The sequence below is a fragment of the Silene latifolia genome, chromosome 1 (genome assembly GCF_048544455.1).
Source record: "Silene latifolia isolate original U9 population chromosome 1, ASM4854445v1, whole genome shotgun sequence".
Classification (NCBI taxonomy): domain Eukaryota; kingdom Viridiplantae; phylum Streptophyta; class Magnoliopsida; order Caryophyllales; family Caryophyllaceae; genus Silene; species Silene latifolia.
In genome coordinates, this window is record NC_133526.1 from 171,578,943 (window position 1) to 171,596,728 (window position 17,786).

General features: G+C 33.5%; 1 protein-coding gene across 1 annotated transcript; it reads left to right on the forward strand.

The window, feature by feature from the left end:
* Positions 1-844: 844 nt before the first annotated feature.
* On the forward strand, positions 845-5,833 carry LOC141611730 (catalase-like). The gene is made up of 8 exons (XM_074430341.1): positions 845-981; positions 1,086-1,182; positions 2,579-2,856; positions 3,475-4,251; positions 4,359-4,448; positions 4,767-4,834; positions 4,932-5,025; positions 5,464-5,833. The coding sequence occupies exons 1-8, from the start codon at positions 967-969 to the stop codon at positions 5,521-5,523; spliced, it is 1,479 nt and encodes a 492-aa protein (XP_074286442.1). The 5' UTR covers positions 845-966; the 3' UTR covers positions 5,524-5,833.
* Positions 5,834-17,786: the final 11,953 nt, after the last annotated feature.

Below are 17,786 nucleotides of genomic sequence, written 5' to 3' on the forward strand. Positions count from 1 at the left end.
AAACAACAACAATTAAAACGGTGCCGGAGCCAGGATTTTAAGCCAGTGAGATTGGAAATTTCCAACTTAGGTGAAATAGTAATGTTATAAAGTAATCTCGAAAAAAATCAAAATTTTCACACTAGCTCCCTTGCTGCACCATTGAACTAAAACAATACAAATGTCCATTTAAGTTTAAGACGTGTCAAATAATTACCACTTTTATAGATAAGACAACAACAAATGCCTAAATATTAGCAAAAAAATCTCTCTATAACTATGCAAGTGACATTTATTTAATCCGTTTTAATTTTAAGATAGATATATCCGTTTTTAGAGAGACTTATTGATTGTTAAAAGCCTAAAACAATGCTACTAACTTATGAATTACTCAACTTAGTTAAAAATGTCAACCCTAATTAATTTCCAATTCCAATTCTACTCCAATTTAATTAATTTTCCCCAATTATACATGTGGTAGGCTAACACCTAACTTGTCACAACAAAATACACAAAATTTAGCACTTAAACGAGCGGTCCGGATCTTCTGTCCCATTTTCGTGTCTCATCTTGTGTTCCATTATCTCTCCATTCGACACATAAGTAATAAATATTAAAAATAAGTATGTAGATATTATCTAAGGATGAGGTGTCAAGATATTAAAGCGAATGGCATAGATGGATTTTATTACCGATAATGGAAGATGATCCGGACTGTTAAACGAGAGGCAACAAAAAAGGCAAAATCCCAAAGTAAAATGAAAATATTAGAAAAATCTCGAAAATAGCAAAAACTAGATAAAATACACATATTGACAGATAAACACACAGCTCAAACTTCAAGATAACTTTAAATATAAGTATCCTCATCCCCAAATTTTCCCAGATTAATTGAAATTGAAACACAAATTGTGATTACCACACGCTAATAATTCTCCGTCATTTCTTTCTCTCTCAAGAAATCCTTCATTACTCTCTCTCTAAGCCATGGATCCCTACAAGGTTTTGATTGTTTGTTTGAATTGATTGTAATTGTTGATTTAATTTGATTATAATTAGGGTTAGGGTTTTAATAATTTTGTTTGAATTGATTTGATTGATTGTAGTTTCGTCCGTCAAGTGCACACAATTCGCCATTCTGGACTACTAACTCTGGTGCTCCTGTTTATAACAACAATTCCTCGTTGACCGTTGGTAACAGAGGTATATTTTTGAATATTAGTTAGTGTTTCAATTCATTATTTTGTTTTGTTTCTTTTTCGTGACGTATTTTACAAATACTCGTCTAAGGCCGCCTTACACAAGAATTTTTGTAAAGCGGATTTTTGAACTGCTTTTTAAGAGTTGTTTTATTAATATTAGTGTAAGACCGTCTAAGGTAGATATTTTTTTTCTAAGCAATTGTATTGCTGTGGAATTGATGATTGAAATTCTTGTCTAAGGTCGCCTTACATAAGAATTAGTGTAAAATGGCTTTTCGAAACGCTTTTTAAGAGTTTGTTTTAGTTCTAAACCAATGTCGTGATCAGTTTGACATAATATTAGTGTAAGACCGTCTCGTAATAGGCTAATTTATGATATTGTTTCCGAAGCAATTGTATTGCTTTTGAATTGATGGTTAAGCAGATAAATCATAAAATTTCTAACTTTAGATATACAGTTTATTTATGGTTATATTAGTCTTGTCATAGATAGTTTGCTGATTTGTTTATTCTTTAATTGTAAGTAGTTGAATAGGCACTCCTATAATTGATTTTACACTTAATCCGGTGTGGGAGTATGCGGAATTGTTATCAATTTCAGGACTGTAGAAATTGAGAAGTACTGTTTCATTTTTAAAGCAACAACAATGGCGCGTTAGTTTTGAAATAATTTGGTGTCGTCTAAGATTAAGTTCTGGAACATAGAAATAGTAACAGTGCTTGTGCTGTGTGATTGTAACTCCTTGAGTCGCTTTCTTTCATCTGCATCTTCTCCTCGAGTTGAGAACCCGTGTACGTCACAAAATTGTGTAAATGGCATTCACTCCTATTTTGAGGCCCTACTATAATAAATGGGATTTTTTTTATTTTCTTGGGGGGTGGGGATGCAGATTCAAATTTTGGTCCCCTCTGGTATTAAGTTAATGATGATTGTTTTTCTTACACCCTTTGCATTACCTTATTATCACTACCTATAACGGAGTACTTTGTTGTATGTCAGCCCTCTTTTAATTCAAAAAACGAGGTGTTGTTGCTAGAGTTTTTTTTTTCATCTTGGAAACATAGCATTGTGCTCTCTTTTGCCTCATGCCTCGCGCCTTGGCTCCACGGTTCGTCCCTATTGAAAAAGTGAGAAAACAAATAAATAAATACATAGGGGAGAGATGATAAATTGAGGAAGAGAGATTTAATCACGTCATGATGTGACAAAGTTAGGTATCATGATACGGGTGTCCTTTGAGTGACAAAGTAGTTTTATTGTGACTGTTAAGTGTGTGTGTGAAAAGTTATAGGAACCCTTTGCAGATCTACCTTGACACTAATTTGCGTGTTCGTTGTAGTCATCAATTGTGGTTAGCCTAACAAACACTCATTTTCGCTGTGCCTTCTCGGAACAGGTCCCATTCTTTTAGAGGATTATCATCTAGTGGAGAAACTTGCCAACTTTGACAGGGAGCGTATCCCAGAACGTGTTGTTCATGCCAGGGGAGCGAGTGCTAAGGGATTTTTTGAAGTCACCCATAATGTTTCTCACCTTACATGTGCTGATTTTCTACGTGCCCCTGGGGTCCAGACGCCTGTCATTGTTCGCTTCTCCACTGTTATTCATGAACGTGGGAGTCCTGAAACAATCAGGGACCCCCGTGGTTTTGCTGTGAAGTTTTACACCAGAGAGGTAAGGAGTAGTGTGGTACCTGTAATTCAGAGTGTGTTTTCTTGAAATGTGGTATTTATTTCACCACACTGTGGATATCAGCTTTGGTTTCATCATGTGAGGGCCATTTATGTGCTTTACATGACTAAGTATTACTAAAATCGTCTTGTTTTTCCTCGCTTCAACATCTTGTTTCCAACGTTTAAGTTAGTTTGTAGTCTCCTGTGATAGTCTCATATATAATATTGATCCGAGACCAATCCAATTAACCCACTTTTAAAAAACCAGCAATTAACTATCTCATAAAATGGTTCATCTTGCTGTTATCTTTCTTATCATTAGACCATCTCAAATGAAAATTTGTTGGATCAATTGTCTAATTAGGATTTTTGTCGAACGAAAGCATGCAGAATACAGTTAAGAGATCTTGAAAGTTCTTGGAGTTTGTTTGGACTATTTATATGGAAGGGAAAGGGAGGAAAGAGAGGGGGTTGGATATTAGGAGTCTTCTCGTTACCATACACTTATACTTCCCTCTGAGTCCTTTCATCCAAGAAAGGGAAGAAAGGGCTAAATGATGAATCACCCCCCTCCGCTTTATGCTACTCATCTGGTAATCCTAGTTTTTAATTTTTGCAGGGTAATTTTGATATGGTAGGGAACAATTTCCCTGTGTTTTTCATCCGTGACGGCATGAAGTTCCCTGATATGGTGCATGCGTTGAAACCCAACCCCAAATCTCACATCCAAGAAAGCTGGAGGATCCTTGATTTCTTCTCTCACCACCCTGAGAGTTTACACATGTTTACTTTTCTATTTGATGATATTGGAATTCCTAGCGACTATAGGCACATGGAAGGGTCTGGTGTCAACACTTATATGCTAATTAACAAGTCTGGGAAAGCTCAATATGTCAAGTTTCATTGGAAACCAACCTGTGGAGTGAAATCTTTGTTGGAAGATGAGGCCATAAAAGTTGGTGGGGCCAACCATAGTCATGCAACTCAGGACCTCTATGATTCAATTGCTGCCGGGAATTATCCCGAATGGAAATTGTTTATCCAAACAATTGACCCGGTTGATGAAGATAAGTTTGACTTTGACCCACTAGATGTTACCAAGACATGGCCCGAGGACATTTTGCCTTTACAGCCTGTTGGACGCCTAGTTTTGAACAAGAACATTGACAACTTCTTTGCAGAAAATGAGCAGCTGGCATTTTGCCCTGCACTTGTTGTTCCTGGTGTCTACTACTCAGATGACAAGCTACTCCAGACTCGAATTTTCTCATATGCCGATACCCAAAGACACCGTCTTGGTCCCAACTACCTACAAATTCCTGCTAATGCACCAAAAAATGCTCATCACAACAATCACTTTGACGGGTTCATGAACTTCATGCACAGGGATGAGGAGGTATACACCATCTGACCATCGTTTTATTATTTTCATTCAACCTGGTTAAATTTTACTATTTAGGCTGCAATTCCTGGAATATTATGTCTTACTGGATTCTGTTTCAGGTTGATTACTTCCCTTCTAGATATGATCCTGTTCGTCATGCTGAGCAATATCCCATTCCACCGAATGTCTTGAGTGGTAGACGTGACAGGGTTAGTTTTTTTTTTTTTCTTTTTAATCTCTGCTGCTTTTTGACTCCTAAGTTTTATACAATTAGCTTAGGGCTAATATGGTATTATGGGCTGTGACACCGCGTTGTGGATGGTATCAATGTTTTTAAGGTTACTGCGACCTCGTTTTGAGGCAGTATTGGCCCATTTATGGCACAACACGACCTATCCCGAGATTTAATACCATCTTATTAATGTATCAAAATGGCGAGGCCGTTTTCAGTTTTGAGGAACGGTTGAAAAATTAGACTCTTGAGATAACCCACTTATACTGTCTGTTTGGTATTTCTCTTAATGCAGCAAGTCATTGTAAAGGAGAACAACTTCAAGCAGCCTGGAGAGAGATACCGGTCCTTTGAACCCGCCAGGTGAGCCTGGTTCCTTAGCTTCTGTGCTATAACTGCTCTCCTCTAAAAGCTAGTCCAATTCTAAATTCTAATGCATTCCATCCTTTGTTACTTATAGGCAAGAGAGATTTATCCAAAGATGGGTTGATGCGCTATCTGATCCTCGTATCACTCACGAGATTCGCAGCATCTGGGTTTCATACTGGTCACAGGTAAATGTCCAATAGTTTGTATTTGTGGTGCACTGTGCACCTTACTTCTAGCTTTTAACTAGTTGCGTCATCGTGTGGTCATACTCACGACTCAGGTTACCTGTCCAAGAAAAGAATAACCCAAATATGACCCAAAACCCAAATAAACCCAACTCACATATTACTGCCCACCCCCCTAAATGGCCGGTTAACTAAGTATACCCGAATCCGAATGACCTGACCTGCCAGGATGCAAGCATACCCCAAATGATCCTATTCAAATTGACCTTGACTTGTACCTGACCCAAATGACCATTTTGCCATCAGCATAATTCGCCCTTGTAGCTCCTTTACCATAAAAAAAAAAAAAAAAAAAACAATTGGTTTAAGTGGTGATCTTCAGTTCTCTCGCTTTGAACACTGCCTCTACTGACTATTTTCCGTGATATACGTTTACAGGCTGACAAATCGTTGGGCATGAAGCTAGCTAGTAGGCTTAACGTGAGGCCAACCATGTGAGGCTTCTGTATACCTGGGCATTCATCACAAAGGGGACATCACCAATTCACCATTAGGACGGCATGGTGAAGAATTGTAGTGTTTCTGTTTACTTTGTGGGCGTGTTTGCTGTACTTTACTTAAACCATACAACAATAACTCTTTATTAAAGTCGGGACTCGAGTTTCGGATTACCGTATAGAACGGAACTTGTGTTTCAGTATCCAGTAATCTGGTTATATTTCTTATTTAAGTAATAAATCAACGCGTTTGTACCTTGTTTATGAATATAATTAATTTACTGTGTTGTGGTAAGATCCTATTTTATGAAGTTTGAACTTTTTCCTATTTCTGATGATTTAATTTTGATAGACCATACTATAGCGAGCGCCCTGAGCAGTACCTGAAGTACAAAAACTAGACCTCAACACAGGGTCTTTTGTAGGCAAGCCAGTACATAGAAAAAAAAATTGTACTACCCGAGGACACCCAGCTTTCTAAGCTATCACCGAACTCAATAACATCTCTGTACCCAGTACCCTTACATCTCGGCTCTGTAGGTTATCGTCCTCGTTAGTAATAAAGTGAACAAACTCTCATCCTCCAAACAAGTCCTTAATACTTGCTTCATCCAGAAACACCAAGCAACGAACTGTTTTATCGTTGGCCATTGTACTACCGCTATTAATGGAAGTGCATCGTCCTCCGTTCCTCCAGGCTCCAACATTACGTTTCGGCACCAAGCTAGACCCATTTATTTGCAAAAGATGAGACAAAAGCTAATGTTTATTTGTGACCCTAATTCCCTAAACCGCTAAACGTAATTTCAGTACTTTCACCTCACCTAAACATTCTAATAAATCGGTCCATGTAAAGAATACTCCCTCCGATTCTTTGTAATCGCCCCATATTCTTTTTTCGGCATATTCACTAGAATTGCCCATGTCCTTTTTTAAGTATGTTTTTGTTAATAAAATTCACTCTACTTTATTGGTGAGACCCACCACCTACTCGACATTCATAACCTTAATCCTTGTAAAAAAAAAAAAAAACCAAATGAGGCATTTTCTAAAGAATTGGAGGGATTATATTATTCGTAATAATCCTTAGTATAAACTACTAGCTTATGAGTAGAATAGTTGAACACAAATTCTCATTTAAGCGTAAGACGAGTCAAGTATCATACCACTTATGTATCGAATTAATGAATTATGAATGAAAGAATGTAATACTAATCTCTGCAACAACCATCCTAAACATTTTATTTGTGAGTAAGGTTAAACCTTTGCTACATTACTCAAAGATGGAGTTTCCTTCATGGCTTTTTCCCTTGAAGGTGATACCCAACTAACCTCAATAGTCAATCCGATATCTACTAGTTGGAAACAAACAATGGCGTCCCAAAGCCATGTTTCGTCGCTGTTTCGTGTTTATTAATCTTTGCTCCATTGGCAATACCAGGAGGAAAAGTTGTGTTTATATGAAGTCGACAATATCTGATCCAACAAGTTCATCAAATCAAATCCGCTAAAACTATCTTTTGTTAACGTAGTACTCTAAACAATAGAGAAGAACAGATATACGATCATTCGCAACAAGTCAACAACCAGTTGTATCTAATCCGGTTCGATTAATTTTAAAAAAATAAAATTAAGATCCTCAATAGCTAGGAGATATCTTTTGGAGTTTATTCAAACTTCAAAAATCAAATCACTTCTACTACTTTTAGTTACTTACTACTCCGTCTCAATTATTTGTACCCAAGTCCCACATTGGAGAAGAAGAGAAGTATTGCCTTGTTTAATCGAAAAACAAGGCAATACTGGATGATTCACTACGAAAAGTGATAGCATAACATTCATATCGACGTATAGTGCATGGAAATATATTAAGGCTGCAAGTGGATATATTATTGCATGCAAAACCGACATATATAATCGAAAAACAAAAAGATAGTTTAAGACATGAAGATTGAAGAACATACCTTATTTAGTTATTTAACATCCATGCATGGAAGCAAAGCATTATACAATATTGGCATCCTGATATTGCATGACATGATGATGACGATATCCATCGTGAAGAGCCTCTGCAAAGAATTGTTTTAAATAAAAACCCTAATTTTTTGAATGTATATGGAATTCAAAATAAACCAGCGATGATAATATAGTCACTCTCACAGTCACCTAAGGAGGCACATTGATTGCTAATGAATTGACATAAAGTGATGGACCTTACTAAAAAAATAATGCATACGGAGTATATTATAACTCCATTATTGATTGAAATTATAGGATAAGCACCATGAAATAGAAAAAAAAAGAAAAAAAGAAAGCACGGTGTCTGCCATTGTTGAATTTCTGATAACCTGTCATTATCGTTATATGTCGCGACATGAGTCTTGGCCGCACCCACAATTAAAAGTCAGTTCAATCTATCCATGATCGCGACATGAGTTTCAGTATCCACAATCGACAATATTATGTAATCTCTTCACTATAGATGTTCTCACAAAAAGGTAAATAACTGATCAACAAGTTTACTCTATTCTCATAGATAGAGATGGAATCGTAACGACTACTAGTATAATATAGTGAGTCATTAGTGATGAGGTGGGGGATGGCTACAGTCAGATTGGTCCATCTATGTCTTGTAGCATTCCCAATTAGTCTCGCGCGGCAACTTGCTTACACCATTATTCATTCATAGTCTCTATTATTACGTACAGTAGTACTCCATGCATTATAAGTGTAGTTGGGTGTGGTATGGACTATAAATGCATCATTAACCAATAAGCTGTCCTCCACGTGAAATTTCGACGAATTATAATTAAAAACTTAACGCAATCTTGATAAGATCACAAAGATTACTTTGAAAAGTAGTATTATTAAGATACCTATGTCAATCCAAAACAGAACAGACATTTTACTTTTACTTTTCATTCGCCTCTTTTCTTGTCTCGACACGTGCTATTTGTAGCCCCAGTTTGAAAGGAAATAGACTCTGTAACAGATTGTATATGGATTCCAACAAGCAGACAGATAAATGGGTCAATCGGATCAGTTTAGGTCGAATCAATCCGAGTTTGGATTTTTAGGATATGCAAGAATTTGCTAGATCTAACGATAAACAAATCAGGTCGTGTCGGTTATGTGTTTGTATCACATGTAGGGTCACGAACCTTTCAATCCAAACCCGACCCAATTAATATCGTGTCGTGTTCGAGTGAATCCACTTATATAAATGAGTCATCATGCCTCAACTCAAACCCATTAATCTTGTGTCGGGTTTCGTGTCATATCTATATTTGGAAAGTTTAAATTATGTGATAATAGATCAAGAAAAAATAAGATTAATTTAGTAAACAGGTCATTCATATCAGGTTTGTGTTTAGAGATCGCAACCCCGACCCGGCCTGAAATGACTTAGTAGTAGAAGTAATCTCCCACCTTTGAAGCAACCTGAGTTCGAGACCCTACAATTGCATTTTTTACCTTTTAATTTTGCATATTAAAATCAATTGAAAATATTCTTAGGAAGGATCGAAGCTGTATCACCTTCTATGGGAATTACTCGTACATTCATTCAATCACCATGCATGACAATGGAAATACAATGATATTTTATTAAAGCTTAATCTTATTTAAAAAATAAGTATTTCGGTGAGCTTTACTAGCGCTCTCCATTATCAGATTGTTTTAATACTCTGTAGTTATCAAGCATTAATTAAAACTTACATATTAATACAAATTATTGTTAATAGGGACCTATCTTCTCAATATTGCACAAGGCCCCCGAAATGTCAGGAACGACCCTAATTCGAGTAACTATATTTTGATATTTTTTGTATGCTATAAATTTTATTAAACACCCTTATTCCATAAATCATAGATTCGTCGATCACTAAATACAAGGACACTAGCGATTAGTAGCGAACATAGATAAGCTAAAATATTGTAACCATATAACTAAATTATTCTAATTGCTACAAAGTGTATGTCACTTGAAGAAAAGCAAAAAATTAAAACTTCTTTCTGATTCTCTTTCAAGAAGAAAGAGATCAGCAAACTTGTAATGTTTAATATTAATAAGTGTATTGCATTTCTTATCGACATTTGAGCTTAATTTAGTTAAATGCAATGTGTTATGTGAAATATCGCTTCTCCCGCCTTGTTCACTCATTTTGCAGGTTTCATGCTACATTTGGAGCTTAAAGGACTGAAATGCGTATGTACAAGGTAACAAGGGATGATAAGGAGAACACATGAGCTTAATAGGCGAAGATGTTATGAGCTAAGAAGAAGAAACCAATAGGGAAGCTCAAACAAATGTGCAGTGAGTTTTCTAACTCGCATGGTCACAAGCTACATCCCGCCAAGTAATAAAGAAATGGCGATTGTTTAAAGATCAGTGCGTGAAGCTGACTCGATCGAGTGATGAATATACGATTGAGCTCCCTGACTAGACCGAGTGTTTTAGATCGCCGTACTGATGGAATAACTTTTGAAAAGTATAATCTGAAAGAGAATATTATAGGGTGAAAAAACTCTCCCTTTGCTCTACTTTATTTTCCTCATTATTATTCACATTTTATGAAAAGTGAGAGGAATATTATAGGGTGAAAAACTACAAATAAATTGCCAACAAAAGGGAGGTGTATTGTGTACGGTGTACCTACTGCGCATAAGTGATAATGCCGATGGGCCATTCATGGCCATGAGGTAGAGTACATAAAATCATGGAGCAATGTGCTTATGTTAGTACGATTGTCAATTAATATAGAAGTCCACAGGCCACATTCTCTTGTTTCCAACTACAGTCTCGCTGCTAATTGGTTGATTATTGTGTTGTTCAAATGATGGATCTCTTCTTATTAGTGAAAAAAAATAAAATAACTTTGGTACGAGTACTATTCCCTTGTGTAATGAAATTGAGAGTAATGAAAACAACAGCAGTGGAAAAGACAATCGTGAAAGCAGCAGTAATGATAACATTATTAAGAATAGTGAAAAAAAGAATAGTAAGTTAGCAAAGAGCGGTGGATGAGTCTCATAATTTAATTTAATTGACAAATTTATATTTTAATCATAATATTAAGAATTGTCATACAAGAAAAAATGTTAGAAATAATAAAAGTATAAATTAAACAAATCAACACAATTATACTAGTTTTATACCTGTACAAAAAATGCACGGGTCGTAATAATACGCGCTATTATTAGATACATAAATATAATAATTGAGCGTGATTAAGTGTTTAATACCGCGATAATATAAATAATACATACTAGTTTTTGAACCCGTGCACTGCACGGGTGGAAACGAAAAGTATTATTAAAAGTAAAAACTTACATATTTTTTGGATTTAGTAAATTATTAAATTTTAGAAAATTTCACTTTGTCTACTACCCATACACTTTTGATAAGTTTGTGTTGCTTAATTTTATTCGAAATACTATGATTTTTTTGTCTAGTACACATACACTTTTGATAAGTTTGTGTTGCTTAATTTTATTCGAAATACTATGATTTTTTTTCTCGACTTTTGATAAGTTATTGGCAAATAGTCGAAGTAGGCGGCTGAGGTAACTTAGACTTGTCAAAATTGAGCTGATCCAAATAACCCTATACGGCTGTACTCGACACCCGAGTTCAGGACCCAAACTTGATCTGAACCCCAATTATTTAAAACAATGGATAAGTAAATCCTTATATGAAACTTCCTTTGTCCCACACATTTGTTTGATTATTTTATTTTTGGGTGTCTCAATCAATTGGGTGCCTTTTATATTTTATGAATGCCTTTGATAAGCGATTTGATACTCCACACTTAATTTGATTCACTTGTTATTTAATAATTGACCTCCTCCTCTTTTCTTGGCATTTGTGTCCAAACCAAAGGGAAACGAATGATCGGGACGAAAGGACTCAAAGGAGTATGAAACTTCATATTTTATTTACCCAATTGTTATTACACAAACTGGAACTATTGCAATGCGACACATGTTATGTTCCTACCCCGTTGACATATCAATGTTTACGTTCTAATACGCATTTACGTAAAGGTGTATAAAATGGTTTTCCTACCCCGTTGGCATATAAATGTTTACGTTCTAAATTCAAATAACTCGTCTTAAAATTAAAACAGATCAAATAAAATACCTATATAGGACAAAAGCATAATATCTAGGGATTAATGATAAGCTTGTCTGATCCATCCAAGTACGGTGTTATAAAAACCCATCTTAAGAAATACCAACTATACATTTATAATGTGAAATATCAAAATGGTGGTAAATACAACCATAGCCGCTGTGAATTTCTACGTCGTTGGTTAGTGTAGTTGTATTGTCACTTGTATAAAATTATATGGTAGATATATATTTTTAACACTAAAACTTGAGAGAGACGGTCTTTCAATAAGTTGTTGAGAGACTAGTCTTCTGTACCCTTTATTTGTATTTCGTGACCCATTTGTTGTTGATCGTGACAGTAATTTCGTACCTATTTACATAATAAATGTACCCATTTTATCTTTAATCATGATTTGTATCTATTTTATTACCTTTAGTACCACTTTTTCTTAAAATTGTAAAATAGTCTCTCAATAAATTTATTGAGAGGCCGTCTCTCAGGAGACCTACTCTATTTTTAAATCAACCTTAATTACAATAACTGCAAGTTAAAAGAAGTATTGTGAAGAGTAGTTTATAGCACACAAAAAAAAAAAAGATGAATCAAAGGATGATTTATTTAACATATCGATTTATAATAATCCTATATTAACCTCTATGGAACTCGTCTCCAATAAATTGTTCAATTAATTTGTGTTAGTTACATTTCTTGAAAGATACTTTCTTCCAATTCATTTATTTATGTACCTTTGATTAAAAGACCTCTCACAAAGGATATTAAAGATAAACAAATGATTGTGACTGCCCAATCTACTCATTGAAATATTAATCGGAAAGGAATCCCTTTTTAACGTTAATGAGGATAATCATAATTGAAATAGTAATAATCCAAATCATTTTGAATGAATTTGGCCAAATTAATATGTTAATTTTCTAATTGGAATATTAATTGGAAAGAAATTCCTTTTTTTCTTAATTTTGTGGGAGATGCTGTTGTTTGAAGTTAATGAGGTTCATATTCAAATTACACCTACCAAATTTAACGCAAATCACACTATTGTTGATTATGTTGATGGATCAACATATTTCGGATGAGTAATCAACTAAAACCGGCCAAATATAATATATAAAATTGTAAAGTTTGGGCATTTAGGGTATTTCTAGAGTATTTTATAAAGTTTAGTGCTATCTTGTGTGTTTATGAAAATCCGAAGATATATCGTAAAATTCGAATAAACATGGGGTACTTCGTATAAAAACTTTTTTTTTATAACAATCTTTCATGTAGCATATTGGTGTCTTGGAAGCATACTCATATGTGACACGTAAAAATAAGTAAATTGTTTAGATTACATTAGATCCATATTAAAATAAGTATTTTACAATTAAGTAAGAGGCAATTTTATTAAGGCATCTTATGTTTATGTTTATCATAATTATATCTACAACAATTCAGGCAAAATTATAGGAGTCACATTATACAAACATAACACACCAAAATTCTAAAATCTCATCCTTAATTAACAAAAATAACTTAGATTATTATATTGCAAAATATTATATTATTATATTGCAAAATTGATTGTAGTGTACGAAGTAGGAAATTTTTTCGAAAATTATCATACTATATCATATCCTATATCATATAAAAGGTACGATTAATAAATTAAATTATATTTAAATAAAAACTGAATATGGAGAGCGAAATGATTTGGGGTACCCAATGATTTGCCACTTAACTAAATTACATCATATACAAGAAGCCGCCTTGCATATGTTTACGCGATTGCCTTTCTTTCTTATTATTTTTTTATTTTTTTTTTTGGGTGAGAGTTTTGGAGGACTGAAATTGGCAAGATTTGTGTTTTCCTATAATTTTCTAACTAATTAATGTTACAATCAATAATTAAAAATTCGGTAACAAATAAAATCGTTTTCCTATAATCTTTCTATAAAAATGATTTTCATGAGAAATTCTTGCGTACACCGGGTGTACCATGTTATCGTACACCCTACCCAATGAGAATATAAGAATTGAATAAATTTTCCATAAATAATAGCACATAATCTTAATAAAATAAAAACTAAGGCATCTCATTGGCTAGGGTGTACGATATTCTTGTACACCCGGTGGACCTTAGAATTTTTGTTCATTGTATCAGAGTAGGGCGACATTTTTGGTGTTAAATTCGGCATTTTTTGTGTACTTATACGGAATCATATAGCATATATTATCTTACAATCCGTTTTATACTTTCTAACAAATATAATATTTTTCCTATAATCTTTGTATCATAATATAATATATTTTTTGATACTTTTGGGTAACTTCTACTGAATATATCTTCTTAAAAGTTGTGCAAATATCTCCTATTGAGATTATACCGAAAATATGTTAAAAAATCAGCAACTTTCAGTTTTTTTAGCAATGTTTACGTGATTACCTTTCTTTATTATTATTATTATTATTATTATTATTATTATTATTATTATTATTATTATTATTATTATTTCTTTTTTTTTTTAATAAAGTGGAGAGTGACACTTGGCATCTAAAGGGGCTGTGACACGATTATTATTATTATTATTTCTTTTTTTTTTAATAAAGTGGAGAGTGACACGTGGCATCTAAAGGGGCTGTGACACGTGGCGATCAAAGGGGTTGACGGTTATTGCTTTAATATAATATATGATTTGGAGATTCGAATATTTGATAAATATTAGATTTAAATATCAAATAATATACAACCGTATTTTAATAGAATTATATTAAAGGAATTTGACATGTTAGACCCGTTGAATGTATGTAAATTGCAATATTTTATGTAAATGTAATATTTTAACTTATAAACTTACATTTTAACATAAATAATTAATGGGTTATTAAAATAGGAATAGATGATAAGAATAAGAATTAGGTTAAGAAGAGAGCTAATTAAATAGAATATGAAATATGGGGGACCCACATGTATAAATTCAGTAGCCAATCAAAAGTAAAAAAAACTTACTTTTTATATTATATTGATTTCATATAAAATAAAATTTAAATGGTAAATTTACATAGCTTGAACAAGACTCGGCACCAACACTAATACAGCCAAAAGTCCAAAACCTTGATTCTCCGTATAATTTACCGACCCCCCACAATGATTTTGCAACTTGATTGCAGGAGGACTAAAATGACTAATGTCTGGAATATGCCGTGAGCACAACGAAATTGCTACAATTGATGCAGTGATGAGTCATAATCGTAGCAACTCTATCACTTGTGGTTTTCTAGAAAGAAACTTCTACGGACAGAAAAAAAATCTGCCATTTTCGCACGATTGGAAAGATTAATTCGTCACAAACTAATCCAACAATTAAAATCCCAAAAAAAACAAGGAATAGTTAATATATTGAATAATAAGTGGATAAGGGATATGGTAAATAAATTATTCATTAGAAACAGATTTACTCTATATAAAGGTAAATAAATAATAAGACACTATTAGGTGGAAATCCCACAAAAAAAGAGAATTTCGCCATCCGATTCTTAGGAATTGCCTCACATTCATTTTTTTGTGACCTATTCACTAGGTCTCATTTCCGTTTTAAGTATGTTTTTATTACTGTGTAGCAAAGATTACCTTACTTTGTTAATGAAATTCAGCAATTATTGATAATCTTAATCTTTGTGCTCAAAGCAAATGAAACATTTTGAATAAATGGAAGGTAAAAATATACAGTTAGTGTTGCTGAAGACGGGCCGGAGCAAGTGACAGGTAATGTCACTCACAAAACGGATAGGGGACAAGGTGAAGCACCTCCATGTGCTTCCCTCTCTCCTCTATTTGGGTCATTTGTGAGAGGAAATGGTATCCGTCACTCCAAAGTGACGGATACGTGTCGTCTTCAATAAGATTTTGTGAAAAATATAAGAGAAGATTACCCTTCTATCTTCTCTAAAAACACACGGCAAAGGTTACTCATTAGCATTATTTGGCAATTTAGATTAGGGAGAACAAGATAGAATCATAGAATGATAGATACGTCAATTTTCAGAGACTCACAGTTGAGTTGATGAAGAATCAATGCCACCCCACGTGCTTTGACTTGATGATGATAATAGATAGTCACCTACTTAAGATGGATATTTTTAACTTTTACTTTAGACGGTTAGAAATAAGACGGATTAAATGTCACTTTTTTTTTTAATAGAATGAAATCATTTAATGACAAAATGTTAGAACTAAAATTGTCACTTTTTACCTTAAAAATAATGGTAACATTTTATTAAAAAAATAGAAACGTTATCTTAAAATGGCTACATTTAATTCATCTTATTTCAGACGGGAAATATCCGTTTGAAATAAAAATTTGTGATTTTTGTTACGTATTTATCTTAAAAATAAAACGAATTAAATAACACCCTATTTATATAAATGAGAGTCATGAGAGACACCACTATTTAACATTTCATTAATAAAACGAATTAAATAACACCATATTTATATAAAACGAACTAGTTTTAAACCCGTGCAAAATTGCACGGGTATGTATTTGGGCAAGTATTAATGTTTTTGGATGTATATTTGTTTTTGCATTTCTATGTACTTATCTAGTTGGTCTAAATCTACGATCTACATAATATATGTTTAAATTTGTTACAAACACGTGTTCACATACACTGGTTTGTAAGGAAATAACGTAATCTACTCTTGTAAATAAAAATTGCATACATAAAAAGCTTTACATCCGGATAAAAGAAATATAATCTAATAATAATTAACTTTAACATATGCAAGTTATTCTAAAAATTGAAAAATTTCATGATACACTACATTAGTAGTCTTAGTAGAAGTACGCATATCTAAGTCACAAATTAGAATTTTCAAGCCTTCTTTTCGGGTGACCCTGAAAAGTGCGACATAAAGGTGACCATGACTAAACAGTGGTCTTGGAAGATAGATGTTGACCTGAAATAAAGATTGCCCTTAACTTATCGTGTTGTTATTATTAAAAAAATATTTATTACAACAATTGCGAATTATTTATTATAAAAATTTTTAAAAAAATTTTATTAAAAAAATTTTAATCACCTGTAAATTAAATTAAAATTTATTTGTTTTTTTACAATAAAAAAAATTAAAATTTGCTTTAAATTCTAGTTGAAGACTAAATTAACTCGGTTGCCTATCATTATCACCTACCATTTTCGGTGTGCGCGGCCGATAGTTAAGTTGTCGAGTTTTATATTCCAAGTAAATATTCCGTCATAATTGATTTTTTAAACAAAATTTTTTGTACCATGTAGTTTTAAAAAATTATGTTGTGATGTTGTTGCTGCATGGTACAATTAGAGCTGACAAATAATGACACGACACGAAAACACGACACGAACCCGACACGAAATTAACGGGTTTGGGTTGAGGCTCGATGACCCATTTATGTAAGTGGGTCGACACGAACACGACACGATATTTAATTGGGTCGGGTTTGGGTTGAGCTCTCTAAACACGAACCCGACACGAATGACCTGTTTAATAAATTAATCCTATTTTTTTATCTTTCATCACATAAATATACTTAAAACTTTCCAAATATTGACATGACATGAAAACACGACCCGAACCCGACACGATATTAGCGGGTTAGGGTTGAGGCTTGATGACCCATTTATGTAAGTGGATCGACACGAACACGACACGAGATTTAAACGGGTCGAGATTGGGTTGAAGGGTTTATGACCCGTTTACATGTGACACGAACACGAACCCGACACGACCCGATCTGTTTGTCAGGTCTAGGTACAATAATATTAACCAAAATACATGAATATTTTATACTCCAAGTAAATACTCCATCAAGATTTAATTTTTAAACAAAAATTATTGTACCATGTAGTTTTAAAAAATTATGTATGTAATTCATTGCGTTTTATGTTCGATCCCGTATATAAATGTAATTCCTTCTTGAAATTATGTAATTTTATTATTATGTAATTTTGTTTTAAAAATTACTCCCTCCTATTCTAAATAACTCTCCATATTTCCTTTTTCGTCTATTCACAATACTTTCCCTATTTCCTTATTTGACAAACTTTTATACCTATTCCCTCTCTTCAATCTCTTACCCAACTACAATATTTTATCATATAATACTCCCCTC

Bases quoted from the DNA above. Each gene is read 5' to 3' on its own strand.
- LOC141611730 (XM_074430341.1), top strand. The intron at 4,449-4,766 runs GTTAGTTTTTTT...CTCTTAATGCAG, and splicing joins TGAGTGGTAGACGTGACAGG to CAAGTCATTGTAAAGGAGAA. The intron at 4,835-4,931 runs GTGAGCCTGGTT...TGTTACTTATAG, and splicing joins CGGTCCTTTGAACCCGCCAG to GCAAGAGAGATTTATCCAAA.